Source organism: Phallusia mammillata, chromosome 2 (genome assembly GCF_965637545.1).
Source record: "Phallusia mammillata chromosome 2, kaPhaMamm4.hap1.1, whole genome shotgun sequence".
Taxonomy (NCBI): domain Eukaryota; kingdom Metazoa; phylum Chordata; class Ascidiacea; order Phlebobranchia; family Ascidiidae; genus Phallusia; species Phallusia mammillata.
The window spans coordinates 748,188-768,952 of NC_137253.1; the positions used below are offsets into that span (position 1 = coordinate 748,188).

The window sequence follows — 20,765 nt, forward strand, 5'->3', positions numbered from 1 at the left end:
GGTATCGAAAACTGAGACAAAATATTTTAATACCGAGTACGAGTATCGATACCACTGAAATCGTTCGATACCGAGTACCGGGTACCCGTCTCATCACTACTTGTAAGTAGGAAATGTTAAGGTTAATATTCAAATTGGTACTTGGTGCTAAGAGTGGTTCAGGAGTTTGCATGTGTAGACTGAAACTTACAAATTTTACAGTAAATATGTGCTTTTGTGTTGCTACAACCAGTGGTGGAATTCAATTTTTATGTCAGCTGCTTCTATCACAAAAATCATATTTATGGGTCCCCTTCCCTGAAGGGGACACATATTGATTTTACTCAAATTGTGTTTTTTTTTATTTCTTTTTTTTTTATTTCATTTTTTTTCTCCCCAAAGTTTGTCCGACTCGTTTTTCCATCAAATGTTTGATGGATTTGGCTGAAATTTACACAGATGGTAGATGCAGTTATGTAGATGTGCATCCCACTTTGGTTTTGTTGATAACCCCAGTATTTACCCCGCTAGCCCCCTAAAATGGGTATTTTTCCCCCAAAGCTTGTCCGACTCGTTTTTCCATCAAATGTTTGATGGATTTGGCTGAAATTTACACAGATAGTAGATATAGTTATGTAGATGTGCATCCCACTTTGTTTTTGTTGATAACCCCAGTATTTACCCCGCTAGCCCCCTAAAATGGGTAATTTTCCCCCAAAGTTTGTCCGACTCGTTTTTCCATCAAATGTTTGATGGATTTGGCTGAAATTTACACAGATGGTAGATATAGTTATGTAGATGTGCATCCCACTTTGTTTTTGTTGATAACCCCAGTATTTACCCCGAATAGTGCCATGTTGATAGTGCCATGTAATCAGAATAGTACCATGTTTTAGTTCAGAGCAAGCTCTTTCCCTTCCAAGTAATCCCACGTGACACCCTTTTCGCGTTTTTACAGCAGAACATTTTACGCGAGACACCTTTTCGCATTTTTCTATTCTAACGACAAAGTATCAACATACCCCAAATTCGGCTCAAATCAATCGCAATTATGGTCAAGCTCCGAAGGTAAGCTTTTAATCAGAATAGTACCATGTTGTAGTTCAGAGCAAGCTCTTTCCCATCCAAGTAATCCCACGTGACACCCTTTTCGCGTTTTTACAGCAGAACGTTTTACGCGAGACAGCTTTTCGCATTTTTCTATTCTAACGACAAAGTATCAACATACCCCAAATTCGGCTCAAATCAATCGCAATTATGGTCAAGCTCCGAAGGTAAGCTTTTAATCAGAATAGTACCATGTTGTAGTTCAGAGCAAGCTCTTTCCCATCCAAGTAATCCCACGTGACACCCTTTCGCGTTTTTACAGCAGAACGTTTTACGCGAGACACCTTTTCGCATTTTTCTATTCTGACGACAAAGTATCAACATACCCCAAATTCGGCTCAAATCAATCGCAATTATGGTCAAGCTCCGAGGGTAAGCTTTTAATCAGAATAGTACCATGTTGTAGTTCAGAGCAAGCTCTTTCCTGTCCAAGTAATCCCACGTGACACCCTTTTCGCGTTTTTACAGCAGAACGTTTCACGCGAGACAGCTTTTCGCATTTTTCTATTCTAACGACAAAGTATCAACATGCCCCAAATTCGGTTCAAATCAATCGCAATTATGGTCAAGCTCCGAGGGTAAGCTTTTAATCAGTATAGTACCATGTTGTAGTTCAGAGCAAGCTCTTTCCTGTCCAAGTAATCCCATGTGACACCCTTTTTGCGTTTTTACAGCAGAACGTTTTACGCGAGACAGCTTTTCGCATTTTTCTATTCTAACGACAAAGTATCAACATACCCCAAATTCGGCTCAAATCAATCGCAATTATGGTCAAGCTCCGAGGGTAAGCTTTTAATCAGAATAGTACCATGTTTTAGTTCAGAGCAAGCTCTTTCCCATCCAAGTAATCCCACGTGACACCCTTTTCGCGTTTTTACAGCAGAACGTTTTACGCGAGACACCTTTTCGCATTTTTCTATTCTAACGACAAAGTATCAACATACCCCAAATTCGGCTCAAATCAATCGCAATTATGGTCAAGCTCCGAAGGTAAGCTTTTAATCAGAATAGTACCATGTTGTAGTTCAGAGCAAGCTCTTTCCCATCCAAGTAATCCCACGTGACACCCTTTCGCGTTTTTACAGCAGAACGTTTTACGCGAGACACCTTTTCGCATTTTTGAGTTTTCGATGAAGTTTTAACATACCCCAAATTCGACTCAAATCAATCGCAATTATGGTCAAGCTCCGAGGGTAAGCTTTTAATCAGAATAGTACCATGTTTTAGTTCAGAGCAAGCTCTTTCCCATCCAAGTAATCCCACGTGACACCCTTTCGCGTTTTTACAGCAGAACGTTTTACGCGAGACAGCTTTTCGCATTTTTCTATTCTAACGACAAAGTATCAACATACCCCAAATTTGGCTCAAATCAATCGCAATTATGGTCAAGCTCCGAGGGTAAGCTTTTAATCAGAATAGTACCATGTTTTAGTTCAGAGCAAGCTCTTTCCCATCCAAGTAATCCCACGTGACACCCTTTTCGCGTTTTTACAGCAGAACGTTTTACGCGAGACACCTTTTCGCATTTTTCTATTCTAACGACAAAGTATCAACATACCCCAAATTCGGCTCAAATCAATCGCAATTATGGTCAAGCTCCGAAGGTAAGCTTTTATTCAGAATAGTACCATGTTGTAGTTCAGAGCAAGCTCTTTCCCATCCAAGTAATCCCACGTGACACCCTTTCGCGTTTTTACAGCAGAACGTTTTACGCGAGACAGCTTTTCGCATTTTTCTATTCTAACGACAAAGTATCAACATACCCCAAATTTGGCTCAAATCAATCGCAATTATGGTCAAGCTCCGAGGGTAAGCTTTTAATCAGAACAGTACCATATTTAGGTTGATATAGATGTCCCAATCTTGATGTTAGTTTGTTGAGATTTTTGTTCTTTTTATTTTAATTCAAGTGTATTGTTTGTTTGTTTGTTTTGTGCCGCTGCGTTTTTAATCTTTTATCGTTTTTAAACAATTTTTAGTCACATTCAATAATATGGTATTGAGTAAAAAATCCGTAAGCATTTCCAAACGTTGAACCAGAATTATTTCACTGGATGTGAGGTATTTTGCTGCATTATCACTGAGATACATTTTTTGCGCTTTTCATTACGAGTTCTTTCTAAGTTAAGCTGGACGGAATTGGATCAATGGCTTAAATAAAGCATGTACCTTCCATGTTTCATTTCTACAGACTTTTTGAGGAAAGTTTACTCTAAGTCTAAAGAAACAACATGTGGTTCCCTGGGTACAAATAGTGAGTTTACAGTCAAGAGATACGGGGCAATTGAGGGAGCATAAACTTGTTTGAAAGGAAAGCATATCAACGTCCTGTTGTTTCAGCTTTTGGTAAAAAAACTTAAACACGTCAAGATCCTTGACCCGTTAGTTTGAAACTTTGTGTTGTAGGCAAGCTTTATTGCGTCATTATCTGTTGTTTCACATCAATCAGAAAACAATGACTATTCTTTAGTGCTTAACGATGCAATGATTGACCTACTTCAGGTTTCTTTTGTACCCCTTAGGCTTAAAGGCATTTGTTCATGCGGAAGTTGTGTTTCTAATACAACTAATTCAACATTAAGTTTCACTTGTCCTAAGTTATAAAAAGTCCAAGCAAAAAAGAAAAAAGAAAATACAGTTTATATATTTTTGCCTTCTTTAGCTTACGACAATGAAGTAGTTACTTGAGTATCACATGACTGTGCATAAAGTCGCTAAAAGATTAAACAAACCTCCAGTCTTCAAATCTTACTTAACAAATGCCGACATGTTTAAATAAACATCAAATAGTGTAAAAGCTGTCTAAAACTTTTTGTGTGATGCTGGCGTTCATGCTCTACGTCGCAAATTAAAATGGTCTGCGGAGATTAGCAGAATCAGTCCCAAGCAACAATTCAAATAGGCACCTAAATCGTTTGAAAACCGTTTGGCCTATGAGAACCAATTGATTTTGCCAAATTGATTCCTCAAATCGTTCGTGTTTTCTAGCCGTCAGTCTTTATTTCCATTGCGACATTGTCGTATGGTGTGGCGGTCATGCCCTTCGATGAATGATGATGTACGCTTCTTATTTTTGATATGCTCATGGCAACAAGCTGAAACTTTGCAAGCTGTTACAGTTTATAATTCCAAGTTGGCCTGTGAAAACCAATTGATTTTATTATAAACCGTTCGTGTTTTATAGCCGACAATCTTTGTCCCATTGCGACCGTTGTTGTCTATGTCGTGGACGGTCATGCCCTTCGATGAATGAAGATGTACGCTTATTATTTTTGATTCGCTTATGGCAGCAAGCTGAAACTTTGCAAGTTGTAAAAGTTTACAATTCCAAGTTGGCCTGTGAAAACTGTTTAATTTTATCTTAAATCGTTCGTGTTTTATAGCCAGCAATCTTTGTCCCATTGCGACCGTTGTTGTCTATGTCGTGGACGGTCATGCCCTTCGATGAATGATAATGTACGCTTCTTATTTTCGACTCGCTTATGGCAGCAACCTGAAACTTTGCAATCTGTTACAGTTTACAGTTTCAAGTTGGCCCGTGAAAACTATTTAATTTTATCTTAAACCGTTCGTGTTGTTCATAATTGCGATTGATTTAAGCCGAATTTGGGTATGTTGATACTTTGTCGTTAGAATAGAAAAATGCGAAAAGGTGTCTCGCGTAAAACGTTCTGCTGTAAAAACGCGAAAAGGGTGTCACGTGGGATTACTTGGATGGGAAAGAGCTTGCTCTGAACTAAAACATGGTACTATTCTGATTAAAAGCTTACCCTCGGAGCTTGACCATAATTGCGATTGATTTGAGCCGAATTTGGGGCATGTTGATACTTTCTCGTTAGAATAGAAAAATGCGAAAAGGTGTCTCGCGTAAAACGTTCTGCTGTAAAAACGCGAAAAGGGTGTCACGTGGGATTACTTGGATGGGAAAGAGCTTGCTCTGAACTAAAACATGGTACTATTCTGATTAAAAGCTTACCCTCGGAGCTTGACCATAATTGCGATTGATTTGAGCCGAATTTGGGGTATGTTGATACTTTGTCGTTAGAATAGAAAAATGCGAAAAGGTGTCTCGCGTGAAACGTTCTGCTGTATAAACACGTAAAGGGTTTGTCATAACGTCAACCGGATAGAAAAGAGTAGGGCCTAGGCTACAAGATTGTATGATTCTGATTAAAAGCTTATCTCTGGAATAATTTATGATCAGAAATGTTGTAGGCTAATTTTAAGGTAATTCAACGCTATGTTTCTATTTGTTTAAACAAATCTGAAATAATTAAACAGTTGACGCACAAGCTTCGCATAGCTTTATTTTTTGACCTTTTATAAATAAAAAAACTATTTAATGTAATTTTTCTGTTATTTGTTTCGGTTTGCATCATTTTTCATCAATTTGCAATTTGTTATGCTACCTGAAATTTTGTGGTTAAGTTTTTGTATTTGGGGGAAATTATTCTGCCAGAATGACGGTGGTATTTTGCCGCCATTTTAGTTTCCTTGTCTAATCCAGAGCTGTGGAGTTCAGGGAGAAAATGTTGTCATAGTGGATTTTACAGGATTCTGTGACATTTAAACAAAAAAATGCTTAGTACATTAAAGATACAACTGGTAATGAGCGTTTTATTACAGCGCAATACCTTCTGTAAAACGTTTTTTACGGTTGCTTGGGATAAGATAGGCCTGCTTATGCCATCTGAAACCGGTCTCTACCGCGAAAAATTTATTTTCTGTCTGTTTGGTTTATCTTTTTGCTGTGTTGTTGTCTCACCAAGCAGCAAGCACTCGACTTAAACGAAGGTTAATCAAAAGCAATCACACAAATGCACAAGCGTCTTGAGTGTACGCGTCATACCAGCAGGAAGTAAGTAAGTAAGTAAGTTTATTTCGCACAAATATTTGAACACCAAAAACGGGAAAAATTAAATGAAAGGAGAATGTGCGGGGTAGCGAAAGACTCTGTGGTCATCGTGTCAGCTACCCCTTCTTACACAAAAAATTACACATACACACGCACGAACATGTTTGTACACGCTCACGCAGATGCATAAAGAACATAAACATAAAAAATCTCTTGCGTGGCTCGAAATTGTATAGAAACGAAACACAGTATTTAAGCAGGTAGAACAAAAATTGCAAACAATAACAAAAAGTGCACGTTTCCTGCAATGCAATGAAAAAGGAAACTCGGGGGCTTGGAAAGTGGTTTTGTATCTTTGTTTTATCGATAGGAAGTGAATGCGAGACGTAATGATGAAAAGCTTTTGAAGCGAGCTGTACGACTCACACCAGGAAGTATGCTGCACTTTATCAGGTGGGGACTTCGGCAATATTCACAGACAAGTTAGTGTTGCACACGACTGCTGGGTGAAAGAGTTTAAGTATAAATTTGTCGAACTTAAACTAATGACAATGGTTTCACTCGGTAACAGAAATCATTAGTCAGGCAAAATTTTGTGCAAGAGGAAATTCGCTTGAAGATTTATTAAAATCTGTTTCTTGTTGTTTGCAGCAAAGCAATAGCGTAAAAAAGTAGATAAAATAGTGGGTGGCATTTCACGTAATTATTTTTACAATGGCTTCAACGAACGAAGTAAGTAAAACTGTGATAATTTACAACATTGTTTGTTTGACCAGCTTTTTGCGAAGATTGTAATAATATACAGTGATTTATTATTTAACTATAACAAACCTATAAAATAGGACTGTCACTGTAGTACAAAAACCAGCCCTGATAAATATATTTATGTTTGTTTGTAAATAAAAACATGGGAGACTTATGATTTGTTTTGTTTTTTGTAAAGTTGCGAGAATTGCACTCTGGTGACATCACATGTGACCTCGACTCGTACGAGGCCGGTTCAGGAGGTTTCGGGGATGTTATAATTGGCTACCACGAGGGTCTACAGCAAGACGTTGCCATTAAAGTCTTTGCCATCACTGGTGGACAAGTGGAGAAGGCACGACTTGAGAAAGCGTGAGTTGAAAAACTACTGAAGATCCCTGTAACTTACGTGATATACGTTTATCATTAAAAAACGGTGAATCACTTCAGACTTATATATTTTTATTGCACTTATCTTTTAATTGGGTGACAACATTTCCAGTGCATTGTATACTTAACCAGTAAGTGCCATTTCCTATGAGTGCCATTTCCGGTGCATTGCAAGCTTAACCAGTAAGTGCCACCGTGCTTATTTCAGTTTCTGGTTCAAAACGAAGCGGTGAGCGGCAAAGTGTGTAAGCATGCCCAAACCTAAAAGTACAAGACCGAAACCTGGTTAAACTTACAACTTTGGTGCATTGCACATCGCAAGGGCGGCAAGGCGAGTTGCATCAGTTTCAATTACTTCCCGTTATCCAATTGACAAAAAGAATAATCGATTTCAGAAAAACCTTTAGAAGTTTAGAAGCTAGAAGTTAATCTCGGCTTTTTAGACGCCATTCGATGTTACATATGTATGACATAAATTTCTTTTTCTCTACAAGAGTGCGCATTTTTACCCGTACACTTTTCGCATAGAGATTTTTCGTCAAGAAACCTGGAGCCGGGCCTTAAGACGTTTCGAATTAACTATAGTCCCATTCTCCGAATGTGGGATTTTGCATTTAACCATTCTGAGTTATTTTCTTTCTTGGTCCAGTCAGGTTGTAACGACCGCTAAGTGCGCAAGCTGACCCTGCGCCGTTCGTCACACTAGATACCGTATTTGTAAAACGCGCCCGTTCTACAGCCGGTCCTCCGAGACGACCCACTCTTGCATTTGCAACGAATGTTCTTGTTGGGCGAAAAAAGGCAACGCTGGCGAATAAACCAAGACGACAACGTCAATAGCGACGGCAACGGTTTTTCTGTGACCACAAATTACACACATCAGCCATACGTCACATTATGACGTATATATATAATTATTTAGACTTTAGAACGCTTTATTTATAACAGGTCTCATATCAGGCATCAGCCACTGTCTTTTTATAGACACAAATTAAACAGAAATTAAATGCGAACATTAACGGGTCTTGCGTACAATCGCACGTACATAAGTTAATGACGTCACAAAAACATAAAATTACGTCACAACATAGTTCAACTCATATGATGACGTCAAAATTTTACATCTCTGTGACGTTATAAACCCTGTTTTTACCAAGAGCACAAAGTTTGACGTAACTAATGCGCCGCCTTGCCAATCAATGTTGCAATTAAGTCGAAATAAACTGCCTAACTACAGTTAGGTACTACACCAAATTACGAATTAACCGGGGACAGTCAAACAAGTTTACTTGTATCAGACCAAATTGGGCAGAAAACGTGTTGATACCAGGGCTGCCACTCCTTGGGATTTTTTCCCAAGATCTTGGGATTCAGTGCTGAGCTTGGGATCTTGGGCAAAACAATTTAAACCTTGGGATTTTTTAAAATTATCTGTTAAAGGTTCAATTAATAGTTGTTGCGAACAAACAATATCATTTTGAAAAAATCATCTTTTATGTAACGATTTGCATTACAATGGTTCATCAATTTTGTGTTCGAAGCCGTGTAAGTTGATTGAAATTCCCTGTCAAAACTAGTGAGTCAGGCCAGTACTACGATGTATCATGTGCCAGTAAAAAAATGTACATTTTTTTCTTTTGTTGTTTTTTTGGTATTTCTTAGCGTCTTTTCAAAGGTACGTGATGGCTGGGACCTGCTGTAACTAACCACAAAGAATTATGTTACCTGCGCCACCTAGGGATTTAAACTGTGTATTTGCCATTTTTTGGGTTATCTTGGGATTTTTGGACAAACCTTAGGATTTTTGATGAGGGAACCTTGGGATATCTTAAAATTCTCAGTGGAAGCCTTGGTTGATACGTCGAAATATTTAAAAAATAGCTGATTTCCAGCAATGTTCACAATAATTATGACAACATTAATCAATATTAACATAACAAAAATTAAATAGGTTTATCTCTATGACGCGAGGAATTATGGCGATATTGGGTTACTTTTATTATGTTTCAACACAAGAGGGGTTACCAACAACATAAGAAAAAGTAAACGATATGAGGGAATGTTTGAGAGCCTACATCTCGGCTTTGCGACGAGCCAGCGACAAGCGGGAGCCATCGCAAGAAACCTTAGGGCCCCTACCGTCGATTGATGCACCCCCGGTAGATATGTCACCGGAGGGCGCTGGACAGTGCCCCCTCTCCCAAAGGACCTATTATAAAAATTGTAATTGTGACGTCACAAAGTCATTTTTTGCAATTCAATGTCGGCAACGACGGTAAAAAATAGAGACAAGCCTCAAGAAGGCTGATGAGCAATTTCAGGTCGATCGCTTGATTACTTTTCTCTCAGCAGACAATTTAATTAAGGCATGTCGGCCTTGTGTAGAGTCGTACGTACCCGTTTGTTACCAAGTGTAGAATCGTACGTAAAAACGGTCATCTTTGAGAGCCTACATCTCGGCTTTGCGACGAGCTAGCCACAAGCGGGAGCCATCGCAAGAAACCTTAGGGCCCCTACCGTCGATTGATGCACCCCCGGTAGATATGTCACCGGAGGGCGATTTTTTGGCAATTCGAGGTCGGAACGACAGTAAAAAATCGAAAAAGTTTCGGTTTCAATTAGCCAAAATGGACCTTTAAACGTTCATGTTTGCAGAAAACTTTTGAACCTGATTTGATGCGAACACGATATGTGAAGAATACGCTGCATAGTTCATTCTTTCGCTATCCACAAAGTCTTCCCACCGCTTTCCCGCTTCCTGACTATCATTCATATTTTGCTACTTAGCTACTGTGTGAAAATTATCTGAGTAATCGACTTTTTTCATTTGACAGGATCCGGGGTACTTTAGATTCATTGACAGGATCCGGGGTACTTTAATCTGTTTTCTACTGCCTTTCTCCGTCTTCGTTTTACAAAATGATCAAGTGATGACAAATATATCTTTTTTTAAAGGCTTTCCTAAAAAACTAGCTTTCTCTGTTAATCGATTTTCTATGAGGTATACATACTACCCATCTAGACATTATTTATCAATCTGCTTTTCTTAGAATTAAAGAAGAAATTCAACACTTGCAAAAAGCAGATCATGACAATGTCGTTCGGGTCCTTGGTTACGTCAAATGGCCTTTTACAATGGGCATTGTGATGGAATACTGCAAAGGTGGAAGCCTTCAAGGGTTATTACTGGATAAATCCTTAGAACTGGGCCTTGCTGTGCGCGTTCGTTTCTTATACCAAACATCATCAGGAATGGCTGCCTGTCACAATTTACCCGACAAACGTTTAATTCATCAGGACCTAAAACCGGACAACATTATGCTTACTGAAGAGCTCCAATGTAAAATTATTGACTTCGGGGCCGCCGAATTGGCAACTTATAGTACTTTGGCAACTGTGAATCCTTTGGCACGAAGCAAGAAAGAAAGGCTCCAATTCACTCCCTACTACACCGCTCCTGAAAGATTAAAGGACCCAGGCATGAAACCGAGGAAGGAGCACGACGTGTACTCTTTTGCAATAATAGTTTTCTCGGTCCTTGCTCGTAAAGCTCCTTATCCACGTCTGGCAGACGGGGAGCGAAGAGAGTTATTGGAAGAAATCAAGAGAGGTAAAAGACCAGATTGTCAGGAAATACAGGATTGGATACAAACTTTGGTCGGTAAAGACAGAGAAATTGCAGAGCAACTCCAGCTACTGATGAAGCGATGCTGGGATCAAGATCCCACAAAACGTCCCACAATGACTGAAATAAGTACAGAATTGAAAATGCTTTTGGAAAAGCAAAAAAACACGAAGGTACTTTCTCAAGTTTTGACGACTTTGACTCAAATGGATTTGGACGAGCAACCGCAAGTCAGCGAAGGCCAACGCGTTCCTCTTCACTACTTTTCAACCCGGACCAGAAATTTTCAAGGTAAAATTACAAACTAAACATTTTTTCGCAAAATAACCAAAACATTTTAGTTCCCTCCACATCAGTCGACACCGCAGAAAAGTCGAGCGAGCCACCAGCGGGCGCACAAGAGCACATACAGTCTCTGCCTTCTCAACAAGGGGAAGTACCCACCAGTAGCAGGTCACAGCAGCCGGGTATGAGATACATTGACTTGAACTTGTAGTTATCCTCATAATGTTGGCAGTTGCATTGTGACCGATAATTTTGTGTTAAATGTTTAGATTATTTCGAAGGAACAGAGAGTAGGGAGGCCAATACATCCATAGAAATCACACAACCGAAAACATCATCTGTGGATGTTTCAAGGGAAACCCCCCAACCTCAGCACCCGGGTATAAGAAATTGAAAACCTAATCGACTGTGTTTGCGCCAACTAGCGCAATATAAACACTAACATGCTTTACGCGCATTTTAAAGTCACCTTTGTGTTTAGATTCCACAGATTCTTCAAGTACCGGATTTCAACGCTTAACCGAATCTACAGAGGAAAGTTCCTATTCCAGCAAATCACCGCAGCAACAAGCGCGTGAACCAACAGGGGGCGCTCAAGAGCAAGTATTATCTCCTTCTCAACAAGGGGAAATTCCCACCAGTAGCAGATCGCAGCACCTTGGTAAGAAAAGTTTCTAAAGTTAAACAAAAACGTTTTTAAAGTTGTTTTGTTGCGTCCAGACCAAATAAGACCTGCAAGAACCCTTGTCAAAGAAATTCCCCATTCCAGCACATCTCCACAGCAACCTGCAGGTAAACCAATCACAAATGAACACGTGAAAATCATACAAATACTTTTGTTATGTAGGTGGGACCTCAACTTTGCGCAAAGCTAAGCGAAGCCTTCGAAAGCTGTTTGGAGTTAAAACGGGAAAAAAACCAACTTTAAGTAAAAGCGCAGGTAATACTTGTGTTTGTGGTTCGGAAAAGATATCTTAACACTATAACGTTGTAAATCAATCTATTTGCTGTTATACACACGCCTAACCGTCGTGCAGTGGACGCAAAGAAATCATTTACTTCGTCAGCATTAAAACATCCTATCTTACAAGACCAAACAGTGCTCCACCACACAGTGAAATAAGCAGAGGGGGCTCAGCCAAATTTGCTACAGATTAAAACTAAAACATGATTCTCTTTTCTTAATTTGCGACGCTTTGGTTGACATTTCTGGCATTTTACAACAAACCTTTTAAGTTCGACTAAAAACAGCGTAGACCTTTATTCAAAAAAGCTTGCACATTTTGACACTGATCCGTTTTCAGGTGTAAAATCGTAACTAACATGTACATGAAAAACGAAGTGCGGTTTTGCACAAATGTTTGCAAGTCTTGAACGGATGGCGAAACTTTGCGACTGCCCAGTGTCTGTGTTCCGTTTACGGTAGTAATTGTCAAGTTGTCTTCCACACCGCTTAGCCCCAGTTTCTTTGCCAATGCTGCAGAGCACAATGACATGCCTGACCCGTCGTCGAGAAAGGCATGCGTGAAATAGGGTTTACAATTCTTATCCAATACTGTGACTGGCACGACCTTTAGTCGCACAGAGTGAGTTCGCAGAGTAGCAGCGGATATTCCTGAACAGCTGGATCCGTCAATTTCCGATGAAGCTCATGAAGATTGCCGGGATAAATGGGTGCGCCCAATGCAGTAGCTTGTGGTGCATTTTTCGCCTACACGGCACACATAACCGCACAATGCTCGGGACGAAGACAATTAAAGCACCGTTTGTTAAGCCGCAAGTGCACCTTTACCGTTTGGCGCTTAATGGCCTCACATTTCCACAAAAAATGTGACGACCCACATTGGGGGCATGTAAGGGTCCGTCCCGGTAGATCGTGATTCACAAACGAGTCTTCACCTTACACTGCTAAGTATGTAGCTGAGACGCAACCCGGAAACTTGCCTTTGTTGGTAACTTGGCCCTTTAACTTACGTTCCTCATTGTAAATAAACCTTCTCAATCTTATCAAAGATCCAACAACGCTTGAAAGGTCACTGGTTGTTTTCGTAAACGAAGTTTAGACGATTTCGTGATGAATCGTCTAATTGCTCTATGCGGCAGGCGCTGCACAACGGCCTCAACATTTTGAGGCAGATCAAGTGTGTATTTACAGTCTTACTGACTAAACAACTTGTAACTTTCTGCAGCTTGTGCACTAAATTGTCGCAAGCTCTTGAAGTCGCTATCCTTTAATTGCGGGCGCTGCGTCAATCTGTCCATATGCGCTCTTACTACAAGGTCTAATCTCCCAGTCTTATGTGGAGCATATCCAATGGCTCCCTGTATCCTACTTCGGGAGGCATACTTTTGCATTCCAACATACTGGTCGGAGCATTTTTACTGCAAAGTTCACAGAGATATCCCAGCTTCTCAGCATCAGATATATCAGTAGTCGCCGGTGCACCATAATGGTAAGGTCTTACTGTTGCATTTTGATGCTCCCTTTCAAATATGCCGGCCCCAGTGGCTTCTGCGCAGGTGGCAACCACAGAACCGAATTATTCTGCCTTCGCTGTGAGGACTCGAGAAGGCCCGACAGAAACCTGTGACTTAGCTGGTGGAAGTGGTTTGTCTGTCGAGTTCACATTCCTTGTTCGTTCTGAATTATCTTTCGGTGGCTGTTCATTCGAGGCACACGTTAACGGATGTTTAGGCTTATAAATGGCTTTGTGTGTTCCACTAGCGGTACAGGATTCGGCATTTTGATTGGCGTAAGATCCCATCCATGCGACTCACACGAATCGAACTCGCTCACCGTTTCAGCAGCAAATTCAGCTAACTCCAATTCCATTTCCGATTCTAACACATTGGACCTAATGGCGCTTCGCCGTTTCAGTTGTTCAAGTTTCAAAACTACAGCCCCGTCTCCTCGCGAGCACGCGCACTGGCAGTATTTGGGAAATGAGATCCCGTGGAGTTACTGTGCTATTTTGCAATGAGACTATTTGCAAAGTATAAAATCCGATTCTAGCGCACTTAAAACAGTCTGAATTAAAAAGTAAAAATATTCAACAGTATTTGTGCACAGTGCTCTTTATCTTAATACATTACCATTTTATATCCACGTACAAGTTTGCGATGATATTAATTACAATAACTAAAAATTATTGTAGTTCAACTCCTCTGCAAGCCTATATGTTTGTATCACAATCAGCAACAAATATTATTGTGAACCAAACTAGGATTCGCAAAAAGTTTGACCCACACAAAAACTTCCAAGGTCTTGAAAAGCCGATTAAGTTGTAACGCAAGCAGCATTGGTACCAACATGTTACGAATAAAAAGCAATGAAAATGTTTAGACGGTTTTATGTTTGTACAAACTTTGTATTTTGCCTTATTTTTTTTACACCCAAACCGCTACCGCTATTGTAACTATAGTTACAATTTCTAAAAACCCGAACCGGAATTAAACGCTACATAATTTGTTTGTCGGTTAACCGGAACCGGAACTAAACCGGTAAAAATGTAGCCTGTATTGTTTTTTGTGACCGCCACCAATTGAAACCATTCGGAATTTGTCCCACGCAGATATAGTAAGTCTAGTGTAGAATGTAGACAGTTCATAGGCCAACCTAAATCTACACCTTCAACCCGAATCGGACCTGAACACATTTTACAAGCGGTTCGACTCCCTGGTGTAAAGATTATTAATTTGGACGCATTTAAAATTAATTGACAAATTTAAATCCAATACATGTATCGCAAATAATGTATGTCAGAGGTGTCGACGCCCGCGGGTCAACGTTTTTTAGATTTAGAACACAATTATACGGGATTTAAGGAAATTGTGGGATTTTGTTGCGTCATCATGTACACTTCCTTTTTTACCGGTAAATATAGTTCCATGAAAAAAGCACCCGCGGGCCACGTGAAATGCCGCCGGGGGCCGCATTTGGCCCGCGGGCCGCACTTTGGACACCCCTGATGTGTGTGGATAATCATTATAAGATGTAATGTAATGTGTTTAAATTGTCAATACATGAGAAAGCAGCTTCTAGTTTTGCATCAAATTGTTCCTTTTAACTATAATAATAATAGCATTGTGACGCAACAAAATCTTGGACAACAATAACATCAAGTTTTTGCAATTTTTCAATTTCAGAAAAAAAAATACCAGAAAATAATAATAACAAAATTTTCTTAAATAAATAACTGTAAATATTCTGGCAGTTAATTAAAGCTCTTTGATTTGGAAAGAGACCTTGTAAAACACTGATTTAAAAACTAACTTCAGCCTCTTATTAACCCTACCCCTGTTTGACACCTAATCTAATAATTTAGCTCTTTGCGCCACCTATCGGAATTTACAATTTTTTTGACTTTTTTTTATTTTTAGTTCGAAACTTCATTATTTTTGTTAAACAACCCTTTGATTTATTTTTAGATGAAGGTGGCAATCAACTCGTACAAAAATATGTTGATTTATTAAAAAAAAAAAAGTATGACGAAGCAAAAACCACAAAACAACAACTTTCGAGGTTATTTGAAGGTCAACTGGGGGTCACTGCAGAAGACTTGCAAGCTGAAGCCACAAAATATCGAAATGAAGGAAAATATTTGGAAGCCATTTTGTTTGCCAGCATTGCCGAAGATTTCTATGTGAAGAAAAATCCCGACCCCGCTGTAGCGAGAAGTGTAGCGAATTGTGCGTGGGAAATTCAAAAAACAATCGAACTTTTGATGAAAAATTCTGATTTATTTACGAAGTTAAAAAACAGAGAAATCGTGCGCGATCACGTGATCCCACTGATGCGTGACATGTTTCAGCAAATCCATGACCTTCAAATAAACGAAGAAATTCGATGTGAAAAGGAGGTTTGGTGTTTGCATCGCATTGAACTGTGTCAATATTACATCGGGGATTTGGCATCGAGGGAAACAACAATAAAACTTGGACTTGAACTTATGGAAACAAAGTTCGGAAATGAAAGTTCAAAGTATAAAATCTACGGTCACTTGTTGAACAATCTTGGTCTTGTTTTCGGCAAAACTTCACGATTCGAAGAAGCAGTCGAATATTTCACAAAAGCGATTGAAGCTTACAAAACAGCAGTGGATGTAACTGAGGAACAACGAGGAGAAAGGATTGCAAACAGTGAGAGGGGTTTGCAAATAGAAAAATCAAAGTTGAACAAGTGATTCAGTTTGCTGCAAAACAAAAAGTTTTGTCAGTGACAAAATTATTGTGAAACAAATTCACATTTTTATTGTAAATAAATTTTATGTTTCGTTTTTCTCAACTTTGTGCACAATTTCTGTATTTAAGTGACGATTATTTGTACAAATGTAAAAAAATAAAACCTTCTGCTTAAAATGTTGATGAAATTTCAAAATTCCTCGTTTTCACAAACTTTTCAGGATATTTGTCACAGAACATCAGTTCTCACATAAAATCAAAAAAATAGAGAATTAGTTGAAAATGCGGAGTTTATTTGCAGCAAAAAAGTTTAGGTTTAACAAATTTTAAAAAATAAAGCGTATATCTCAATCCTAAATAAGGTGTAAGTCACAGAAAACTAAGTTTATTGAGGAACAAAAGTTTTTGGTTTTAGACATATTTTATATGTTTTGGATTTTAAAATGTATAATTGACGCAAATAAGTTAATGATCAAGAAACAACAAACCTTGCAAAGTTGCACCGACCAAACACAATCATCTGTGCATTTTTCAAACCCACAAGTTTCCACAAGTAAACTGCAACTCTCGATAAATGTCAAAAGCTTGGATATGATCACATTTATCACCAATTTCTCCGTGGACCCTGCAAATGTAAATTTTGTAATTAAAATCTTGGCTCTACTTCCTTTATAATCTTAAAAACAAAACGAGCATTTTTTTTGTAAAGGAACAAATGTTAAGTTAATAAGTTAATGTTGATTCTTGTCACCAACAATAGCAAGGTAATAGTTTAAATGTATAATGTTACTGCATTAATAACTGAATGACAAAGTGATAGGTCACTACTTCCACACAAATTATTTGGTAGTTTTTACAATTACTGTCGTCATACTTTAAATATTCATCAAAAAAGCGTTAACTCATGTTTTGTCATTTAAGTAAAAAACAGGAAATAAAATAATGTATATTTTTTAAATCCCAAGAATGAGGAAAACAAACCTGGTTTTATCAAATTGCTTCTGGAAACTTTTCTCACTTGTTTCAATAAAACTTTTTCACTTCAAGTGAAGCCTCATCTGATTCTCCTTGTTTTTATTGCTGAGGACACAGAGCTTCCAACCACTGTTAAGCACAAACGTAAATTAGATAATACACCAAGCGGAAAGATGGGTGCATCTAAAATATACAGGATAACGTGGATCACCTTTACATTACTTGGTGTAACTATTGTCGATTTAAATGCCTGTTACTAAAGCACTATTTGTCTACCATGTGATACAAAGGTGCACTAAGCAAAATAACAATTTTCAAAGTGTATGTGAGGTACACCATGTGATATAAAAATTTAAGTCACTGGAGGTAATTCTTCCTTGATTAAAATGCCTGTTACTACAGCACCATTAATATAAAGTTGCACCGAGCAATATAAACATGCACCAAAAGGTGATAACAATGCTCCAAGTGATCCAAGCGATCCTGTATATTTTAGATGCACCGGGAAAGATCATTGGACTTGGAATTTGTAGTGATGGGGCGATACCAGGTTTTGAAGCGAGTACCGATACCGATACCGAGTACCACATATACCTTCGATACTGAGTGCCGAGTATGATTACCAAGTACTTAGGTGTACTTAGTTGTATACCACTGGCTAATTTATCTGCCATTGTTGGGTACAGGCATGCACACACGCATGCAGAAAAATGTAATCTCCACGTGATAGCGAAAAAAATATGCGTAAACTGGCGGAACTTTTTTTCCAATTTTGTGCTGTCCGAAGCAAATATTGGCATAAAGTTCCCCCGTATTCCTATAGTGGAAGTCGGCCTTTAGTACTCGTACGTTGGTATCGAAAACTGAGGCAAAATATTTCGATACCGAGTACGAGTATCGATACCACTGAAATCGTTCGATACCGAGTGCCGGGTACTCGTCCCATCACTAGGACTTGTAACCACTAAGTATTTAAGATGAGCAAATTCACCCCTGAGTAATGATTATCCTGGTTTAAATGGGCAAATTGTGTTTTTTCATAATACCTGATGTAAAGTAAGCAAACCTAATTATGGAAGTTATTGTCACAAACACAGGTTTACTTGCTTGTTTGCCAGTCTGCAGAACATGGCAGTTCCCGACGGGATCTAGCGCGTGCAGGACCAACATGTCGCGCGTGCACGACCCGTAAGTTCGCGTGCATGACCAAACTCAGCAGGCGCAAAGCATGTATAAGAGGTCAAGACAGGCCAATTAAAGGCCCTTGGTACAAAATTTGCGCATGCAAACCCAAAAAATTGGCGTGCAAAAAATTTTGTTTGAAAAAAAAATCGCGCGTGCACCTGCCACACTCTGCAGACTTGCTTATTTGCATCTATATTGTTCACAAACCTATGTGTTAATATATACAGCACAATAAAACATAGGAACCCATTACAACTTACTTTTCAATGTGTTTCTTATAACAAAGTGTTGTAAAATTATTATAAATCACAAAATTTTTGTATTGTTCGCAGTAGATTGTTTTGCAACTTTATCCTTCTGATGGTTGTATTCATGAATTGTTGGATTCTCCAGTTTGGTTCAACTTCAATTTATTTCTTTCCTTATGACAAGAATAACATGATCAAATAACTGATTTAAAATAAATCATGTAAGGGATGTTTGATGTCAGACTAGGCTTTTAAGGCACTCGGGAAATAAACAGATTAATTTTACTTATATTTGCAACGCATAGAAAATATCGAACAAGCAAACACATGTTGTATGCATTTTGTTTATGACATCACAATAACAGAACTACTTGTGACATCACCATCAAATTAACCAATCATGTTGAAACGAGAAAACATTAAATATAAAGTTTTACTTGTAAATACCAACAATTCCACGACATTTTGCCAATGTTCAGTTAAATTGTCTGTATTTGACTCAGACGCTGTGATTTCTGCAAACAAAACAATTTTTCACGACGAGAATTTTTTATCGGCTGCAAGTTTTATTACAAATATCGGATGAGGGAACCGTTAAAACCACGGAATTGGTTGTTTAAAGAAATCAGTGATTGGAATGAGTTTTGAAAATTAATTCAGGGAATCGAACCGCTTGTTATATGGGTTTAGGTTCAGGTTTAAAAAACAAACTATTTTCGGTTCGGGTTTCGTTCCGGTTTGAATTCCATTTTGTTTGATTGAAATTGATAATCCTCGTTATCTACACGCAATATCAAATTTTTGGCTGTGCAGTCCGCGCCACATTATAATTCGTTAAGTTGCAATGGACTTCAAAGCTGAAATATTCTTCCCGAAAAAAAAAAAAACTAAAAAGTGTAAAGGCAACTGTACATAGTGATAATGTTTGCTGCGTATCCGCACGGCAATCTTTGCTTTTGAAAAAACGTTTTTTTGTCATGTATAATTTAAAAGAATAAAACAAACTACTTTGTTTGAAACAAAACAGTGACGGGGTTTGGATGTGTAGCGTTTACCTCGATGGCGTCTATATTTACTCCAAACGCTACAAGAAATACCAATGTTGTTGCCTCGGTTATAGATGGATCCTTCTCGACTCGAAATGGAGCAACGTTAATTTGAGACATACTATATTTAAATCAGCTGAAACATAATGCAATCTCTTCCCAATTATATTGTAAGTAGTTACACAATATTTATCGTTTCACAATTCCAAAACCTTTCTGAATTCAAGGCGAAACAACAGCGCTTTTTATAGTCCCACAATGCAACAGTAAACTTCTTTTCTCGCACATAATTACGTTTGTTAATGTTACTTTTAACTGGACAAAGTCCAAATTAGCCTTTTTTAGTTGCCAGAATCTTCTCGAAAACCGGCATATAAACGTCAGTGGGAACATACATGTATAACTGCGAAATACAAGGCAAAATGTCTAAAAATAGAATATGACCTCACCGATACAAGCAAAACATGTACCTGAAAACCATGTGAAATGTGCGTTTTGTGGACTATTTGCGTTTGTTCTTTATAATGGCTGCAAAGACTCCTCTAATGCAGCGTGCAAAAGTATAACGTGCAATTCGTGTGAAATATAGCATTTTATGTAATTGGTCTGCTACAGATGCACATGGAACTGCGTTTATGAAGCAACAGCAAATCAGATTGGCACAAGCGCGCAACAAGCTTCAAATTAAATAATGTGCTACTGACACAATCACACAACTTAACAACGCATTGAAACAATTTTTTTTCCAACTTTTTTAAGACTAATAAACGTTTGAATTAAAATGTATAAGCTTCAATATATTTTTTTATTTACGATCATTGCTTTCCCGCTTTTTAGAAGAATATTTCCAGGCGACCGAACCTCACTATCAAGAGCAAGAGATTCTGATTTTATTTGCACCAAATTTTATTTCCCAATTGTAGGAAAGCATTTAAAAACTGGCCACTGTAAGAACATGAATTTGGAGGTCTGTAATTCCCGCAAATATGTGTAGGTCTTCAAGGACACAAATACAAGCTTGATATTTTAAAAACGTGCATGATTTGTTGTTTTATTGTATTTTCGCAAACATATCAACTTTTTAGTTTGGCAACCGGTTAGTGAAATATTCGGGCGACAATAAGTAACAGTTTGCAGGTTTAACT

At 38.4% G+C, this 20,765-nt stretch overlaps 1 protein-coding gene and 1 long non-coding RNA gene across 2 annotated transcripts; one reads left to right on the plus strand and one right to left on the minus strand.

Moving 5' to 3' along the window:
* Nucleotides 1-6,888: 6,888 nt before the first annotated feature.
* LOC145213671 (uncharacterized) lies at nucleotides 6,889-16,168 on the plus strand. Its single transcript, XM_080082039.1, has 8 exons — nucleotides 6,889-7,057; nucleotides 10,126-10,991; nucleotides 11,042-11,167; nucleotides 11,255-11,365; nucleotides 11,467-11,625; nucleotides 11,706-11,777; nucleotides 11,833-11,925; nucleotides 15,414-16,168. Exons 2-8 carry the CDS (start codon nucleotides 10,211-10,213, stop codon nucleotides 16,166-16,168), a joined length of 2,097 nt encoding a protein of 698 aa, XP_079938165.1. The 5' UTR covers nucleotides 6,889-7,057; nucleotides 10,126-10,210.
* Nucleotides 15,435-19,084, minus strand: LOC145213674 (uncharacterized). The gene is made up of 6 exons (XR_013856876.1): nucleotides 19,012-19,084; nucleotides 18,587-18,747; nucleotides 17,148-17,270; nucleotides 16,655-16,791; nucleotides 16,331-16,411; nucleotides 15,435-16,177 (listed from the first exon to the last, which is right to left on the minus strand). It is a non-coding gene; the product is annotated as an uncharacterized LOC145213674 (long non-coding RNA).
* Between the last annotated feature and the right edge of the window lie 1,681 nt (nucleotides 19,085-20,765).